Genomic DNA, 15,653 nt, shown 5'->3' with positions numbered 1-15,653 from the left:
AGTCCCTCTGCAAGTTAATGTCAGTCTGCAGGACAGGGAAAGAAGAGCAACAATCACACAGCACACTCACAATACATGCATCATTAGAACAGGTCATTTGAAATTACAAGTTAAAGCCTTCAATAATAAATTGTCGTTACACATGGTGACATGTTTGATCCTCCAACAGCCACTGTTTTCAAACTTCTGAGTCTACTGGCATTGTCTAGATAACAATGTCAGCTATGTTGATTTATAAGTAAAATAATGTCAGATAGAAATACAATGGTGTACTGTTTGGTCTAATATGTTCAAATATTGATGCCATTAGAGAGAGAAAAATAATCACATTTCTATTTGAACCGGAAAAAATGCGCTCATGAGTAAAGTGGATGGCCGCGTTTTCTACACGACCACATTTCCCCGATACACCGGAAGTTGGTGTTGGCGCGAATAACAATAACAATCTGTCGCTACATTTGTTAGGTTTTTACACCATTTCAACATGTTTATTCAACGTTTTAACTTTTTAGAGTCATGTAAACTATTAGAATAGACATTTCGCTACACTTGGACTCCTTTACAATATTTAAAACGTGATGTAAATGTAACTTTTCTTGGCCAATTTGTTGACCCGGCTGCTAAAGTGCTGATGAAGGAGTGAGAGCTGGACTAATAGAATGACTGGACAGGCACAGATTCTTTACAGGCATATAGCCCCAAAGGTGGTCCAATAAGTTTTACTTTTAGCTTATGAATGTCATATAAAGAAGGTATGGTATTTTCTTATTTCAGACAATAGAAATCTGCGAGCCACTGATGATTAATTTTGCGTCGTGTGATGTATTAGGAGAGCCATGTCCAAGTCAAACGGTGAATCCTTCATCGTGAAATTTGTGGAGAGTAATGGAGTAAAGACTGAGTTTGCTGCTAAGGCCTATGAGGTAAGAGCATCTATGACAGGAACCAGACAGATCGTGAAGCGTCAGCCACTGATGTTTGGATTATTTTATGTTTCAGGCCATTTTAGAACTACAGTCTGAGAAGCACTTGAAAATCATTGATGAAAATGAAGTTTTTCAGATGGACCAGAAGGACAAGTCTTTATTTGTCTTCAGCAGTTTCTCCTCTCCTGCATTTCTACACTGCAAAAGGGTATGTATGTCTTCCATCTTTAACCCAGTGTAATGCCTTCATTGACAAGCCTCAGCACTGTCTGTCATTATGTAGTTGGGTTGCCGAGTAGTGAGTCCGTTGGTGGTGCTGTACTGCCTGCAGCAGCAGCGCTGTGTCCCAAAAGCAGAGATGCCTGTCTACAACATGGCCATGGCAGATGTCACTATTTCATGCACCAGCCTGGAAAAGGCAACACGGGTAGGTTGATGATTGATTGATGTATTGTTCATTTTACATCACTATATGGCAAATGACAAATGGTTTATTTCAGATTCTTTTTTTATACATGCTTAACTGTTCAGGCTTCTTCTTTTGCTCAACAGAAAGAGGTTATGGAATTAGTACAGCTCATGGGTGGACGCGTGTACCTTGACTTGAATGTCTCTGTGACACATCTCATCGCAGGAGAAGTGGGGTCTAAAAAGTACCTGGTAGCTGCAAGCCTCGGAAAACCCATCCTTTTGCCCAAGTGGGTTAAAGCCTGCTGGGAGAAGTCACAGGACAGGTCTCTACATTCACTACATGTGTTCTTGTTCTGTCCGTGCTTTCTGACTAACTTAATGTGTTCAGTCTCTTCAGGTACACAGACCTGCCCACAGAGGAGTACTTGTGCCCAGTACTGCAGGGCTGTACTGTGTGTGTCACAGGCCTCTCCAGCACCGAGCGTAAAGAAGTACAGCGTCTGTGTGAGCAGCACGGGGCCACCTACACGGGCCAGCTCAAGATGAATGAGTGCACCCACCTCATCGTCAGCGAACCATCAGGTAGGATCCATTACAATGAGGCATTACTTTTCCTCCAATATTTTTCTCAACTGAACTTTCTGTGTTTTTAGGTCAGAAATATGAGTGTGCGAGGAAATGGAATGTGTATTGCGTATCCCTCCACTGGTTATTTGACAGCATAGAGAAAGGCTTTTGTCAAGATGAGAGCCGATACACGGTGGAACGCAACGCAGCAAAGAGCACGCGCCCACACACTTCAACTCCTACAGGCAGCAACAAGAAATCAGGTTAGCCAGTCTCCACATATTCACTAATGTAACTATTAAAGGGCCCATATTAGGCTATTTTACGCTGTTATAATGTTTCTTCATCAAAAATATACCTGGAGTTGTGTTTTGTTCACATATATTTAACACAGAAACTTACATATTAGGACTGAGTTCTTCTCTCAGACAGAAAACACTGTTCCACATTGTGATGTAATTTGGTAATATAGGAAGTACTCTACTATGTCTCCACTCCATACACCTTCATTAGAATCATTTGTATAATTTCAACCCATCTCTATTGGAAGAAAGGTAAAAGGTAGCTGTTAACTTTAAACCTACTGCTTCATGACATCATGACATGAGGTGGAAAAGAGAATTTTGAGCATTGGAGATGTAGACAGACAGAAAGAGTTACTCAAACCAATTACCAACTCAAACCAAATACAACTCTGCATATGTTTTTGATAAGGTAACAACATTCTATCATGGCTTAAAGCTTTTAGGAGTTATTTTGCGTAATATAGGGCCTTTAAAAAATGTTTTTGGTCAAAAGGACTGTTTTTCTTATCCAGACGGTCCGTCGCTGCTCGGGCTGAGTCATATCTCAGTCAACGCGAGCGTGACCATAAATGACACTGCCCTCACAAATGTGACAAACGGGACCATGAGTCGTGTGGATGCTCCAGACCCTATCGACAGCTTTGACATCAGTGTGTGTCGGACTGATGATATACTGGATGGCTGTAAGGTAGATGAATTTTGAATTGATTCAAAATGACTTTTCTTTTCAATTAAGCCCAATATCTTAGACGGACACACTATACCAGGTATTACTGTGACAACACACACTTAATTATCAGCAGCATTCTGTCTTTGGTAACTCTCTCACAGCAACAATGATTTGCTGTTAGCTATCAATGCTAATATACTACATGAAATTGTTGTCACTACCAGCGTTTACATAGTGACATTGAGATTAAAGTAATGACACAAGCCATAAACTATTTACTTGTTAAAAAAAAAACTTTTATAAGGGATATAAACATTTCACTCTCATTTTCAAATTGAAAGACAGTCTTTTTTTTTAAGTGTATTAATTTCTTTTCTTTCTTTTTTAGCTATATCTGTGTGGTCTGCCTGGAAAGAAACTAGAAAAACTGCGTCGTCTTGTGAACTCTGCTGGAGGTCTACGGTTCAACCAGCCCAGCGAGGAGCTCACACATGTGGTCATGGGAGAGCTGGACATCGACCTGAAGAGTTTTGTCTCCAAAACCTCTCACAGGTCTGGGGTTAGCTTTAGGGAGATCACCGGGGTATATAATGTGTGACTGATGTAAACATGATTGCTTCTTCACAGGCCCCATGTTGTAACAGTGGAATGGTTGCTGGATAGTTTAACTAAAGGTAGTCTGCTCCCAGAGACAGACTACATGCACCCTGAATGCCTCCCCCCTGCTCCTCCTGCTGTCAAACACCTCACCCCTCCATCACGGCGACTCTCTCTAGCACCACCTATGACCAGTCCTGCCACTCCCCAACAGAAGAGGGCAGAAGAGGACCTGTTGTCACAGTATATGGATGATGATCCTACTGTAGGTACGTCTCATAGCCTGATTGACCACCATAACAGTACAGTCCCTGACAAAAGTCTTGTTGCTTATCCATTTTGTAGAAACAAAAGCTTATAACCTGACTTTAAATTAATCGATTGGTTTTAGAAATGTCTCATATGAAAGCTAAAACCCTCCCAAATTATGCTCAATATACTAAAATAAAGAAGAAAGATTGATCATTTAATGAACACAGAAAGGTCAGATTTTGGCAAGACAAAAGTTTTGTCGCCTACAGAAAATTGAACAAATAATTTACTTCAAATACAAAAATATGTTGCATAACGTCAGTGAATTAAGTAGTGGTGCTGTGAGATCCATATTTAATATCTTGTATGACTTCCATGAGCTTGAAGGACTGCATCCATGTGGTTCGACAATGATTCATACAATTTGTTGATGAAGTCATCAGGTATAGCAAAGAAAGCAGTCTTACATGCCTCCCAGAGTTCATCAAGATTCTTTGGTTTTGCCTTCCATGCTTCCTCTTTCATTCTACCCCAGACATGCTCAGTGATGTTCATGTCTGGTGACTGGGCTGGCCAGTCCTGGAGCACCTTGATCTTCTTCGCCTTGAGAAACTTTGATGTAGAGATAGAAGTATGTGATGGAGCACCATCCTGCTGCAAAATTTGTTCCCTTTTATGGTTGGGAATGTAAGAGGTAGCTAATACTTCTTGATATTTTAGGCTATTGCCTTCCACCCTGCAAATGTCCCGCACACCCCCATACTGGATGTAAACCCAGACCATGATTTTTCTGCCACCAAACTTAACTGTTTTCTGGGTGAATCTTGGATCCATGCAGGCTTCAGTGGGTCTCCTGCAATATTTGCGGCGGCTGTGATGTAATTCAACCGAGGATTCATCTGAGAAATCCACCTTCTGCCACTTTTCCAGTGTCCATCCTTTTAGCAGGCTGTGGGCCTTGGCAAATGCCACACTGTTTTTTTATTGCCTTTTGTTTAGTGCTGGTTTCTGTGCACTGATTCGACCATGGAGGCCATTTCGAGACAGAATTCAACAAACTGTTCTGGTTGACACAGGGACTTGAGGTGACCAGGCCTGGTGGAGCTCTGCTGCAGTGGAAAAGCGGCTGACCTTGGATTTTCGAATCAACAAACAGTCCTCCCGAGCAGTTGTCTTGCGGGGTCTGCCGGGCCTGGGCTTGTCAAAAACATCTGCAGTCATTTCAGATCTTTTTCTTATTCTTTGTACTTGACGCTGAGACACATTAAAGCCACCTCAGCATTGGATCTGGTCTTATTAATTAACGCTTTGGTCTCAGGGTGGATCTTAGGCATGTTGTCAGAGGTCAAATTGCAGTTGATGTGAAGGTCTGGTGTGCTGGGGTTCTTTTTATACACACCCACTAACTGATTGATCAGTAACTGATCACAGGTGAGGCTGTAATCTAGGATTGGGTGCATCATATGACAAGGTGACAAGACTTTTGTCTTGCCAAAATCTGACCTTTCTGTGTTCATTAAATGATCAATCTTTCTTCTTTATTTTAGTATATTGAGCATAATTTGGGAGGGTTTTAGCTTTCATATGAGACATTTCTAAAACCATTCGATTAATTTAAAGTCAGGTTATAAGCTTTTGTTTCTACAAAATGGATAAGCGACAAGACTTTTGTCAGGGACTGTATATTGGCTCTAGTCTTTGTATGAGTTAAGAATAGCAAACTACTGTTGAATGCAATGTGAGAGACACATTTGTGAAGAGTAGACCATATGATTCCATAAACCCCAAAACAATGCGCTAACTTTTGTGGTAGAGGGTCTGCCACTTGCTTGTATCTATGTTATTGTTTTGTCTGGAGTGTTCCATAGTATGAAACTACACATAACTATCTCCATGGACATGAGCAGGTGACAAGTTACAGGCCAAATCTCTGTACATGTGACCTATCTTATAATAAGAATGTATGTTTGTGGTAATACACTTACCTGCAATTGAATAAATGCAAAATAGATGAGTTTAATACCATATTGAACTTTCCAATTTGTGTGCAGTTGACCTGCCTCCCCCAGAGCCAGAGATCAGCAGGAGGTCTCTGAGCACACCTGGCCTGCAGAGAGAGCCTTGGGTCCAAAACCACAGCATGAGTAAAGGGGCAAACTCCACCATGCATGTTGCCACAGAGGCTGCAGAGGTGGGGCTGTTTGGGGGGGCTCTGTTCCTCCTGGTGGGCTTTGGCGCAGAGGCGGAGGGGCAGCTCTCTCAACTCATCACAGAAAATGGAGGCAAAGTGCTGACAGGGCGAACACGAGGGGTGGCAGCGTACGCCGTGGTGCCTCTGTTGGGGTGCTCTGTGGAGGCCACTGTGGATGAGGTGGTCACTGACACATGGCTGGTGAGATGCATTTTATACTTTGATCAAAATTCATAATTCATTTATTTATAACAATGTACTTTTATTTTTGTTCAGGCCATGTGTGTGGAAAAGGAGTGTCTCTTGGATATTTACTTAAACCCCCTGTTTACTCCTGTGTCTGTGATGGAGGGACGTCTGCCTCTGAAAAACTGTGTTCTTTCAGTCAGTCAGTTCACAGGAGCAGAACGCGAGTCCTTGGTGGAACTAGCTAAGCATCTCGGAGCAACGTAAGACTCCTAGAGATTCAGGATGTTGTTATGGAATTACCATTATGAGAATTAATTTTTAGTCCTTAGTAAAAAACTATACAATACATACATAATTGTATTTTTATTGTATATTTATTGTATTTTTTTTTTTAAGTTAAATGAATACTATATGGAAATGGGTGGAGATGGGGGTAGGTGAAAACAAACATTTTCTTAGCAGTCTGAAATCTAGATGCAGGATAACACAGGATTGCTCAAACATTTATGAATCAGTTGAAATACAAGTGGTAATCTTACAAAGGAGGGAACACTGTTATAATATCATTAAAATATTTTCTTTAAATATTCTAGCACTGACCTGTGATTTCTTCTTCTAGTGTCCAAGATTACTTTGTGCGCCTAGCTAACCTGAAGAAGGGCATGCAGGCCAGCACTCACCTGGTGCTGCAAACCCCAGAAGGCACCAAGTACCAGGCTGCACAGAAGTGGGGTCTCCCTGCGGTTACCATGCACTGGATTCTGGAGTCTGCTCGGACAGGACAGAAGGCAAAGGAGGAACGATACTTTGTGGACCGCCCTCCTTCTCCAGGTTTAAATAAAAAATGGCTATAGGTTCTTGTTTGCTTGTTTGCTTACTCTATGTAACTTTGCTGCTTTGTGGTAATGCCAGCTTCTTGTCTCCATGGTGGTGTTCTTCCTGTGCCTGAGATGTTCCACAGTATGGCATTAAACCTATCAATCTTGCATTCATTCAAGTACAGAGATTTTTTTCTCCCCCCAAATATCTTGAGAAACTTAATTCTTACTATGAGTGGTGTCACTTCTCCACATATCTGACCTGTAACTTTTCTTGGTGACAATATTTGCTTATCTCCATGACCATATCTAAGTTTAATGTCATACTGTGAATCATTCTAAGCAAAGTAATAACATCCCCAAAGCAACAAGAATGTAGCAGACCCCCCCATAAGAAAAGTTACATAGTGTGGCTTTAAACAAAACTATAACAAATAACATACCTATTTGTTCCACCACAGAGAGGGAAGAGGAGAGCTACGTCATTGGTTCTCAGAGGACAGACATGGCCCCTCCTGTACGCAGCAGTTCTCCTGAGATCCCCTTACTCGGCCCACAGACAGGGAAAGCAGTAACACCTCTGGACTTGGGACGTTTCCAGAGCCGAATATTCCGCTCCGGTTTAGAGGACTCCAAACAAAATGAAAATGAAAAGAACCCTGTCAAGGCCCAGGAGACGAGCAGGAGAAACCAACTTACAAAGGAGCCATCTCTGCAGCTTGACACCCCATCTCGCTTCCTCAACAGAGTCACAACAAAGCCATCCTTCAATGTTAAGGTCAGAACCAAAATAATCTCTCCATTTGTTAAATTACAGTATTTAATTTATAATATTTCTGTGCTCAGGATGGGTTAGGAGCTCTGGACACACCTGGTGGAAAGCCTGTCCCTGAGAAGGGAGAGACTCCCCTCACTGATGTCATCAACAGGAACCTCAAAGTGGCTCTAGCCAACAGTTCTCGCACAGAACAGGAACTGTCTGCTAGCCCCCAGCTAAAATATGATGCGGAGGTACATATCTTATTTATAATGCTTAGAAATATTATAGTCATATCACATTATATTAGCCTTAGCAAAGTTTAATTTTTCTGTTTATATCCTAGATACAGGAAAAGGAAGCCAGTCCCCTTGCTGGTGTTGTTATCTGTGTGGGCAAAAAGTTGAGCAAAATGCAGAGTGAACTAAATGCCATGGCTGCCTCTCTTGGAGCTGACTTCAGGTATATATACCCCTAGTTACAAGAACCATAAGTTCAAAGTATTGTTTGATCCACACTATTTATTTTTTTTTCATTATATCATTTTTCCAGATGGGCTTGTGACGACACAGTGACACACTACATTTACCAGGGTCGGGTCGGGGACAACACTCGAGAATACAGAGCTGTGAAGGAGAGGGGACTACATGTCGTCTCCCACCATTGGCTCCATGCTGTAGGTTTACATGCAAGCATCTTTTTATTTCTTTATAGCACGTATGCTGTAGATTTTATTTAAGGAAAAAAAATATGCTTTTTTTGTATATTCAGTGTGCAGAGGAACAGAGGCATGTCCCAGAGTCTCTTTACCCTTTCACCTTCAACCCCAAGATGAGCCTGAACCTAAGCCAGGTCCCCAGCAGCACACAGCGGTCACCAGTCAAAACCAACCACCAACAATCACACAGCAAGGTACAAGGAGTGGAACTGACCAATTACAATTATAAAATTATTAACCTACTGAGTAAATTTCAAATCAGTAACTCCATTTGTTTGTTTAGGTGGAACACAGCACTACAGAGGACACTACAGTTCGGCGGGTCAGTGATGGCAGTGTGGAACAGGAGGACCATGATTCTACCAGAAGTGGTGCGAAACCTTTGCAATATTCTCCTGCTTGACATTCTGTTAATGCCTTGAATAAACTTGGGCTTCTTTGTTTCCTTAGATAATGGTGAAACGGTGGAGATGAGGGAGAGTTTGCAAAAGCAGCTGCAAGAGATAATGTCAGCCACCAAGCTAACAACAGTCAGACGCTCCTCAGTAAGACTGACCAGGAAAGGCTCTTTTGGGAGTGATTCAGGACCACAGACTCCAGGGCGAAACAGCAGCAGACGCACTTTGGAGGCTCTCAGGTATTTTGCAAGATTAGTCACAGTGATATCCTGTGTGTTATTATTGTTTTGGTTGAACAGAGAAGAAGCAACTATGACAAGCTAAAGGGCCCATATTGCACTTTTCTCTGACCTATTATAATGTTTCCTCATCACAAACGTACCTGGAGCTGTCTTTTGTGATGTCATGTGGAAATACATGAAGTATTCCACTGTGTTTTTAAACTCCATGTATTTTCACTACAATAATTTGGATAATTCAGACCTGGAATTGTCAATCTCTACTAAACAAGAAGTAAAAGGTAGCTGTTAACATGAAAACTACTGGTTCATGACATCGCAAGGTGGAATAGAGCATTTTGAGTTTTGGAGATGTTGACAGACTAATATTAAAGGATTCCTCAAACGGGTGAAGGAAACAAAACACAACTTTTCATATGTTTCTGAGGATGTAACAGCGTTCTAACATGGCTAAAAGGAGGCAATTTTGCGTAATATAGGACCTTTAGTTACTTCTGGACATGAACCTAAAAAACAAATTCTCGTTGCCATCACAATATTGGTCAAAACTTTTGCTATTGTTTTCCCAATATATTTCAGACTCCTAAACTATTTACATAAACAAATACATCCAAAGCTTTTGATTGGTTTATATAAATTATAAAGTTAAATATAAACATAGACTAAAATCTGTCTAATATAACATTTAACATTTCAGATTTTCCAGAGAAGCAGCCATGGATATAAACACAGAGCCCTCCCAGAGTGAGCAGATTGTTTGGGATGACCCCACAGCCCGTGAGGAGAGGGCCAAGCTGGCTGATAACCTCCAGTGGCCTGGGAGTCCTTCACAGTATTCAGAGCCCTTAGCCGCCGCTTGTCGCACTATTACAGAAGAGCCACAGTTTAAGGACTCTATGACTGACTCTGAGCTGGTGGAAATGGGTAAGTTAAATTGAACACTACTTACGATTTAAATGTATTTATTATTGGAATTTTGTACATTTTTTTGTCTTATTCATAGCTGCCATTGATGTTATTGATAAAGAACTGGGCCAAAGGGTCAAAGAGCCAGATCAGCAGCCACAGAATGAGCTCCTCACTCCAGAAGCCCCCAGCATCGCCTTCCCCCTTGCCAATCCTGCGGTAGCACCAGAGCCACAGGTAAATCAAATAGGGCTAGCTTTGAGGTCATATGGTGGCATCGCAGTCAGTTTGTCAAATTAATAATATCGTTTGTTGCTAGGAGGAGGAAAAGCCACCACCATGTTTTCAGATGTCTTCCCTCAGTCCTCAAGAGCGCATAGATTACAGTCATCTCATAGAAGAGCTAGGTAAGACAAAATTCCGGACCTTTTATGATTATTTGTTAATATTTTTACCCTTTATTTATTTACCGCAGAACTGTGTAGCTTTAGTGGCATTGTACTGTATGTATGGTACATTTTACAATAGTAAAAATCTGATGCCTAGAATCACCAGGTAACTCAATAATTAGATCTGATTTTATGATTAGTTTGCCTTTTTTGCATAATTTTCCTTGTCAAAACTTGTACAACTTGTGCATTGTGAATCAGAAATCAGATTACTGATATCAGGTATAACTGTTAGACATTTCAATAATCTGATAACTCCAGAAATCAGATAATGATCAGATGTTTGGTATGCCTGTAAACATAACCAGTAACTTTTTTCCAGGTGGTGTCGTTTTGGACAAGCAGTCATTCGACCCCAGCTGCACCCATATTATCGTAGGCACCCCTCTTAGGAATGAAAAGTATCTGGCAGCAATGGCCTCTGGGAAGTGGATTCTGCACCGCTCCTATATGGAGGCCTGTCGCTCTGTGGGACACTTTATAGAGGTGTGATTCTTGAATTTGGCTAATCTTTTTATTGCTTGTGACAGTCTCAGAAGCACTGTAGTATCTGTTTCAGGAGGAGAATTATGAATGGGGCAGTAGTTCCATTCTCAACGCTTTGCCCTCCATCACATCCCAGCAGAAGAGGTTGGCGCTCGCTGCTATGCGCTGGAGAAAGGCTCTGCAGGGGCGCTCTGATCAGGAGGTACTGACTACTCCCTGACATACTAATAAACTGTCTGTGTGCTGACTTAATACTTAATACTGTACACTCATGTTTCAGGGATCCTTCAGTGGATGGACAGTCATGCTGAACATCGACCAGAGTAGAGACACTGGCTTTAGACGGTTACTGCAGTCAGGAGGGGCTAAAGTGAGTGCTTGCTCATATTTACTTTGGATATCAATCCTACCTTTATTCACTTTGTCCACTTTTATATTGACTTGAATCTACCTATTTCTCTTCCAGGTACTACCCAGTCCATCTCCATCTTTGTACAAGGAGGCCACCCATCTGTTTGCCGACTTCAGTCGCCTAAAACCTGGAGACTTCAGAGTGGACATATCTGAGGCCTCTGCTCATGGACTGACATGTCTGAAGCCAGAGTACATTGCAGATTATCTCATGCAGGTCAGTCAGTCTTTTTTGTTATTATATTATGAAATTAATGTGCCCCAAACATGTTGTAAATATTTTATCTTTTCTATAGGATCCTGTCCCACCTATTGCATTGTATCTCCTGACCGATGCTCCCGCTGAGGAAACCCCGAGCACTCCTTCTCGCAAACGCAAAAATGCAGCAGAGCACTCTAAGCTGAAAAAGAGCCGTTTGAACTGAATGTGAATGATACGCATTCCTTTAATCCTAATTTACCATACATATAATATTTAATATTTTTAAAGGATTTAGGAAAAAGTGAAATGTAAATAAATGTTTTTGACCATTTGTATGTCGTCATCTTCCTTTTTAATGGGGTGCTGTGAACATGTGAGTGATGAGTTCAGAAATTGTTGAGTCATGTTTTGTGATGGATTGCAATTTGATAAGAAGCCTGTTGAGGGCAGTATATTTCCACGTATAGCTCTTTTTTTTTTTTTTTTTTTTTTTTAAATCGAGAGGCACAAAGTCTAACTTTAAATTAAATGATTCCTTATCTACCAGATATGAGAACCAAGCCATTTAACCAGAATTGCCTTTAAAGATACCAAATTAACTTTTTAGTAGTTGTATAATTCAATGTCGAAGGATGTCCAAATGCAAATAAGAATAATTTAAAGAGGTGGAGAGAAACTGCTAGGCCTTCTACCAGGTCAGGTGAATACGATATACGTTTATTATAATTAAAGAAGACTGTACAGTTCTCTAATAATTGTCTGTTTCTGGATATTGTGTGGTTTAGGTGTTTTAATCAACAGGTGTCTCAAGGTATCGCTAGCAGTCTGGCACACGGCCAAGCAGCGTCGAGTTTCAGATGACACCGCTAGCATCTCGTGTTAGTTTGAGAATCGAGACTAACTTTACTGGCCTCACTCGGGACAACATCTTATCGCAGGGGAAACTCCGCAGAGCCCTCATTAGAATTCCCTGTCCGTACTGCTCCGTTATGTTATAGTGGGTGGCACCGTGCGTCCTGCCTCCGTGCGCGCGTCTTAATTATTACGCACCACGCATTAAAGAAAGGTTCCATCGCTCACCGTCGCCACCTCGCTTCATGTTCCACTCATTTACACCGTCTGGAAGGAGCGGGGAAGGTGTGTGAAGCGAAAGGTCCCCAGTGGTCCCGCGGAGGGGGGAGTCTCGTCCTGTGCATCTCATTTGCCCACCGCTTGGACGCACCGTGCCGCTTTGCACTGTCCGCTCCCCGCAGTCCTCGCATCTTCCCGGGGCTTCCTTCTCCAAGAGACTCTGGCTGCTGTGGCTGTGACATATTATCCCAACATGTGCTCCAGGACAGGTTGAGGAGGTACACGGAGGCGCTGGGGTTGAATTAAACTCGGATACGGCAAGTACCCGACGTTACGACGCACCGTGTCTACTAGGTAAGTCCCGTAGTTTATGACTACTTTAGATTGGACAGCTCCCGTGCTGTTTCAATGCGTTTTGTGAGTTAACGGCACAGTCAGCGGCTGGAGTGGTTCACTGTTATTTGCCAATGAATTGCTACCATAAAAACACGCGTTACTGCAATTGTCACATAGTACAACGGTGTCCTGTTACTAGGCATGTCCTGAAGCACTGGTCTGCGATCTACTGGCTTTTTTGCAATCATTTAGGCTGGATAGGGTATGGCTTTTTAAGTAGCCTCTAAAACTAAACGTGCTTTTGCTATTGGAAAAAAATGTTATCCATGCGTAAATGTCTAAACTGTCTGCTACTACCCATTAACAAAGCATAAAATCATGTATGCTATAACGATGTAATGAATAACATACCACTTTAATATCAACCCAGTCCCCTACAGCCCCATAAACCCATGACATTGCACTGCCTCGCTCCTAAACCATTAGACATCTCGCCTCCTTAATATGGCTGCTAGACTGAGAATTGCCCTAAAACTATTGACAGCCTGCTGACATGCCTGGCACTTTGATGATGAATGGTGGACATAAATTGCTCGGATGTAATCTTGTTTGAAGGCCAGTTTGCTTCTCCAAAACCCACTTTTATGTCGCCTTTGCGGACAATCAACCCGCAGGTACAGACATAAATCTCAACCAGCTTTGCCCTGCATGCCCTTCAAGTGGTCTACTCCATTGGCAACATTGCATGGACAAAGCAGATAGTGGAAGAAGCTCTTATAAACCAGGGACACTGCTGGAGTCCCATTGGGTTCCCATTGCAGCAGAGAGCCTTGGCTTTGTCTAGCAGAACAGTGGAATGGTATGGTGCTCACAGTAAAGCAGGCACTAATTGAACCTTGCCATTGTGATAGGAATGTTTGGTTGCAAAGCTCTCCCACAAACCCCTCTCTCTTTTGTTTGGGAGGTGCACTGAGGTGCTTGTTGGTGGGGCAGGGGGCAAAGGGGGGCAGGGGGAGGGTCTAGGGGTCAGGAGGGGCAGGGACATGTGGAGCTGACAACCTCCTCGGAGCCAAACTGACACATTGTGATGGCATGAATGGGTACTAAGGACATATGAGGAGAGCACTTAACGCTAATAAGGACATATACTCTTGGGCCCTTGGGAGCAGTGGTCGAACATGCAACAGTTCAGAGGGTAGCGATAGCACGGGACTGGCTATGGATGAAAGACTAAGGTCCTTTTTTAGTCCTATATTACACAAAGTTGGATTCTTGTGAGCTTCAAGCCATGTTATAATGCAGGGGTCTCAAACTCAATTGGAGCAGGGGCTAAAGTTATAAAAATCAGTATTAGTAGGGGGTCACATGCTGTGGCCTGGTAACAGCCAATCAGAAGTGTCAAGGGAAATTTATAGAACCTTATCGTCTCCATGGTGATCAAGGGTTTGCAAAATGATTAGCACTGTTAGAAAGGAACTATCCAACTAACTGCTAATAAAACAATACGATTATAATATTGATTTAACACAAAAAATGCATCACTATCTATTATTACTATCTATTATATTATTATTACTATTATATTATTCTTATTATTAGTTTCTATCTATTATTACTATCTATTAGGGTTAGGTCAGCATTTATGATTGTCTACATTCATGTGTGAGGAAAATATTTGTGTGGTATGTGCATACAGTGTACATATTACTAAGCATACATATTTTTTTTTTATTTTATTAGTGATTTGTCAGTTGCTCATCCTATCATTGGTTTTAAAATAACTACATTTTGGTGACTGATGGTACTTCATTTTGATATCATCGGTGATTAATGCTAAAGGATTGTGTGTGTTTTGTATTTCCATATATCCCCATGCACGTAAGAATATTTAGAAATTTAAGTAGAAAGTTATCCGCTAGTCCAGGGGTCTCAAACTCAATTGGAGCAGAGGCAGAAGTTATAAAATCAAGTTATAAAATAAAAGTGTTGGTGTTGGTATAATATGTTATAATCATAATATACTAGGATACTATATTATTGTTTATATAATGCAAGACAGAGGCCCTCATGAGGTTAAGAAAATAATATGCTAGTTAATAAAAATAATATTAATGATTTATTACAGGCTTTTAAGCAGTATTTTAAATCATAAATTGTCTCTGTGTTTTCAACCAGAGCACCAGGGTCAATCTTCTCTTCTGCAAAGACAAAACAAACCATCAACCTTTGAGTAGATATTAAGTACTGTACATGCTAAAAATGACTTCTCTCCCCATCTACTGTAGCCTTGGCTCATGAAGCTGCTCCTCTGGTTTGACAGTCACTCCTGCCTGTTTCTGAAGCTTCTGTTCTCACAGTTCATTTGTTTAATGTCTGTTTCTTGGTTGGAGTAAGTTTGAAAGTCCGTGTAGAAGAGCTGTATGCCCCTCTCACTCTGTTTGCCCCTCTCACTCTGTGGCAGCAAGGGCCGAATTGACACTACAGGCACCGTTACATTATGAGAACTGTAGTTCAAATTCGTATGCGTTTTATTGGCGAAAAATCGTCCTGATGGCCAGTAGAAATGATCTCGGGGGCCTCATATGGCTCATGGGCCACAAGTTTGAGACCCTGTTATAATGTTATTACCTCATCAGAAACTTACCTGGAGTTGTGTTTTTTTCATTCACACTTGAATAATCCTGGTTTTCTACATCTCCAAAGCTCAGTAGAGATTTGCATTTTCAGAGTTGAAATAATCCAAATGATTCTAGT

General features: G+C 41.6%; 2 protein-coding genes across 2 annotated transcripts in view; both read left to right on the top strand.

Moving 5' to 3' along the window:
* Positions 1 to 404: 404 nt before the first annotated feature.
* topbp1 (DNA topoisomerase II binding protein 1) lies at positions 405 to 11,823 on the top strand. Its single transcript, XM_055150896.1, has 28 exons — positions 405 to 752; positions 830 to 923; positions 1,000 to 1,134; positions 1,210 to 1,353; positions 1,479 to 1,660; positions 1,726 to 1,919; positions 1,991 to 2,167; positions 2,722 to 2,897; positions 3,268 to 3,431; positions 3,507 to 3,745; positions 5,780 to 6,120; positions 6,196 to 6,368; positions 6,728 to 6,939; positions 7,388 to 7,704; positions 7,773 to 7,937; positions 8,030 to 8,145; positions 8,236 to 8,359; positions 8,455 to 8,595; positions 8,685 to 8,772; positions 8,852 to 9,038; positions 9,736 to 9,962; positions 10,042 to 10,181; positions 10,264 to 10,351; positions 10,716 to 10,879; positions 10,953 to 11,081; positions 11,160 to 11,249; positions 11,346 to 11,507; positions 11,587 to 11,823. Exons 2-28 carry the CDS (start codon positions 837 to 839, stop codon positions 11,713 to 11,715), a joined length of 4,491 nt encoding a protein of 1,496 aa, XP_055006871.1. The 5' UTR covers positions 405 to 752; positions 830 to 836; the 3' UTR covers positions 11,716 to 11,823.
* Positions 11,824 to 12,038: 215 nt separating this feature from the next.
* tmem108 (transmembrane protein 108) overlaps positions 12,039 to 15,653 on the top strand; it is a 66,486-nt gene continuing 62,871 nt past the window's right edge. The window contains exons 1-2 of the mRNA XM_020935702.2: positions 12,039 to 12,187; positions 12,278 to 12,917. The gene's annotated coding sequence lies outside the window, so the exon portion shown is untranslated. The remainder of the gene's footprint in view (positions 12,188 to 12,277; positions 12,918 to 15,653) is intronic.

Source organism: Boleophthalmus pectinirostris, unplaced genomic scaffold (assembly GCF_026225935.1).
Source record: "Boleophthalmus pectinirostris isolate CB_2022bp ecotype Guang Dong unplaced genomic scaffold, ASM2622593v1 HiC_scaffold_15, whole genome shotgun sequence".
NCBI classification, from domain to species: domain Eukaryota; kingdom Metazoa; phylum Chordata; class Actinopteri; order Gobiiformes; family Gobiidae; genus Boleophthalmus; species Boleophthalmus pectinirostris.
Note: the sequence above shows the minus strand (reverse complement) of the source record. Positions and strands in the feature narration are given on the sequence as shown.

What these genes read in the sequence shown, in the direction of transcription:
- topbp1 (XM_055150896.1), top strand. Translation starts at nt 837, where the DNA reads ATGTCCAAGTCAAACGGTGAATCCTTCATCGTGAAATTTGTGGAGAGT. An exon ending in CTGTGGGACACTTTATAGAG is followed by an intron (nt 10,880 to 10,952) that starts GTGTGATTCTTG and finishes TATCTGTTTCAG; the next exon opens with GAGGAGAATTATGAATGGGG. An exon ending in TTGCAGATTATCTCATGCAG is followed by an intron (nt 11,508 to 11,586) that starts GTCAGTCAGTCT and finishes TCTTTTCTATAG; the next exon opens with GATCCTGTCCCACCTATTGC.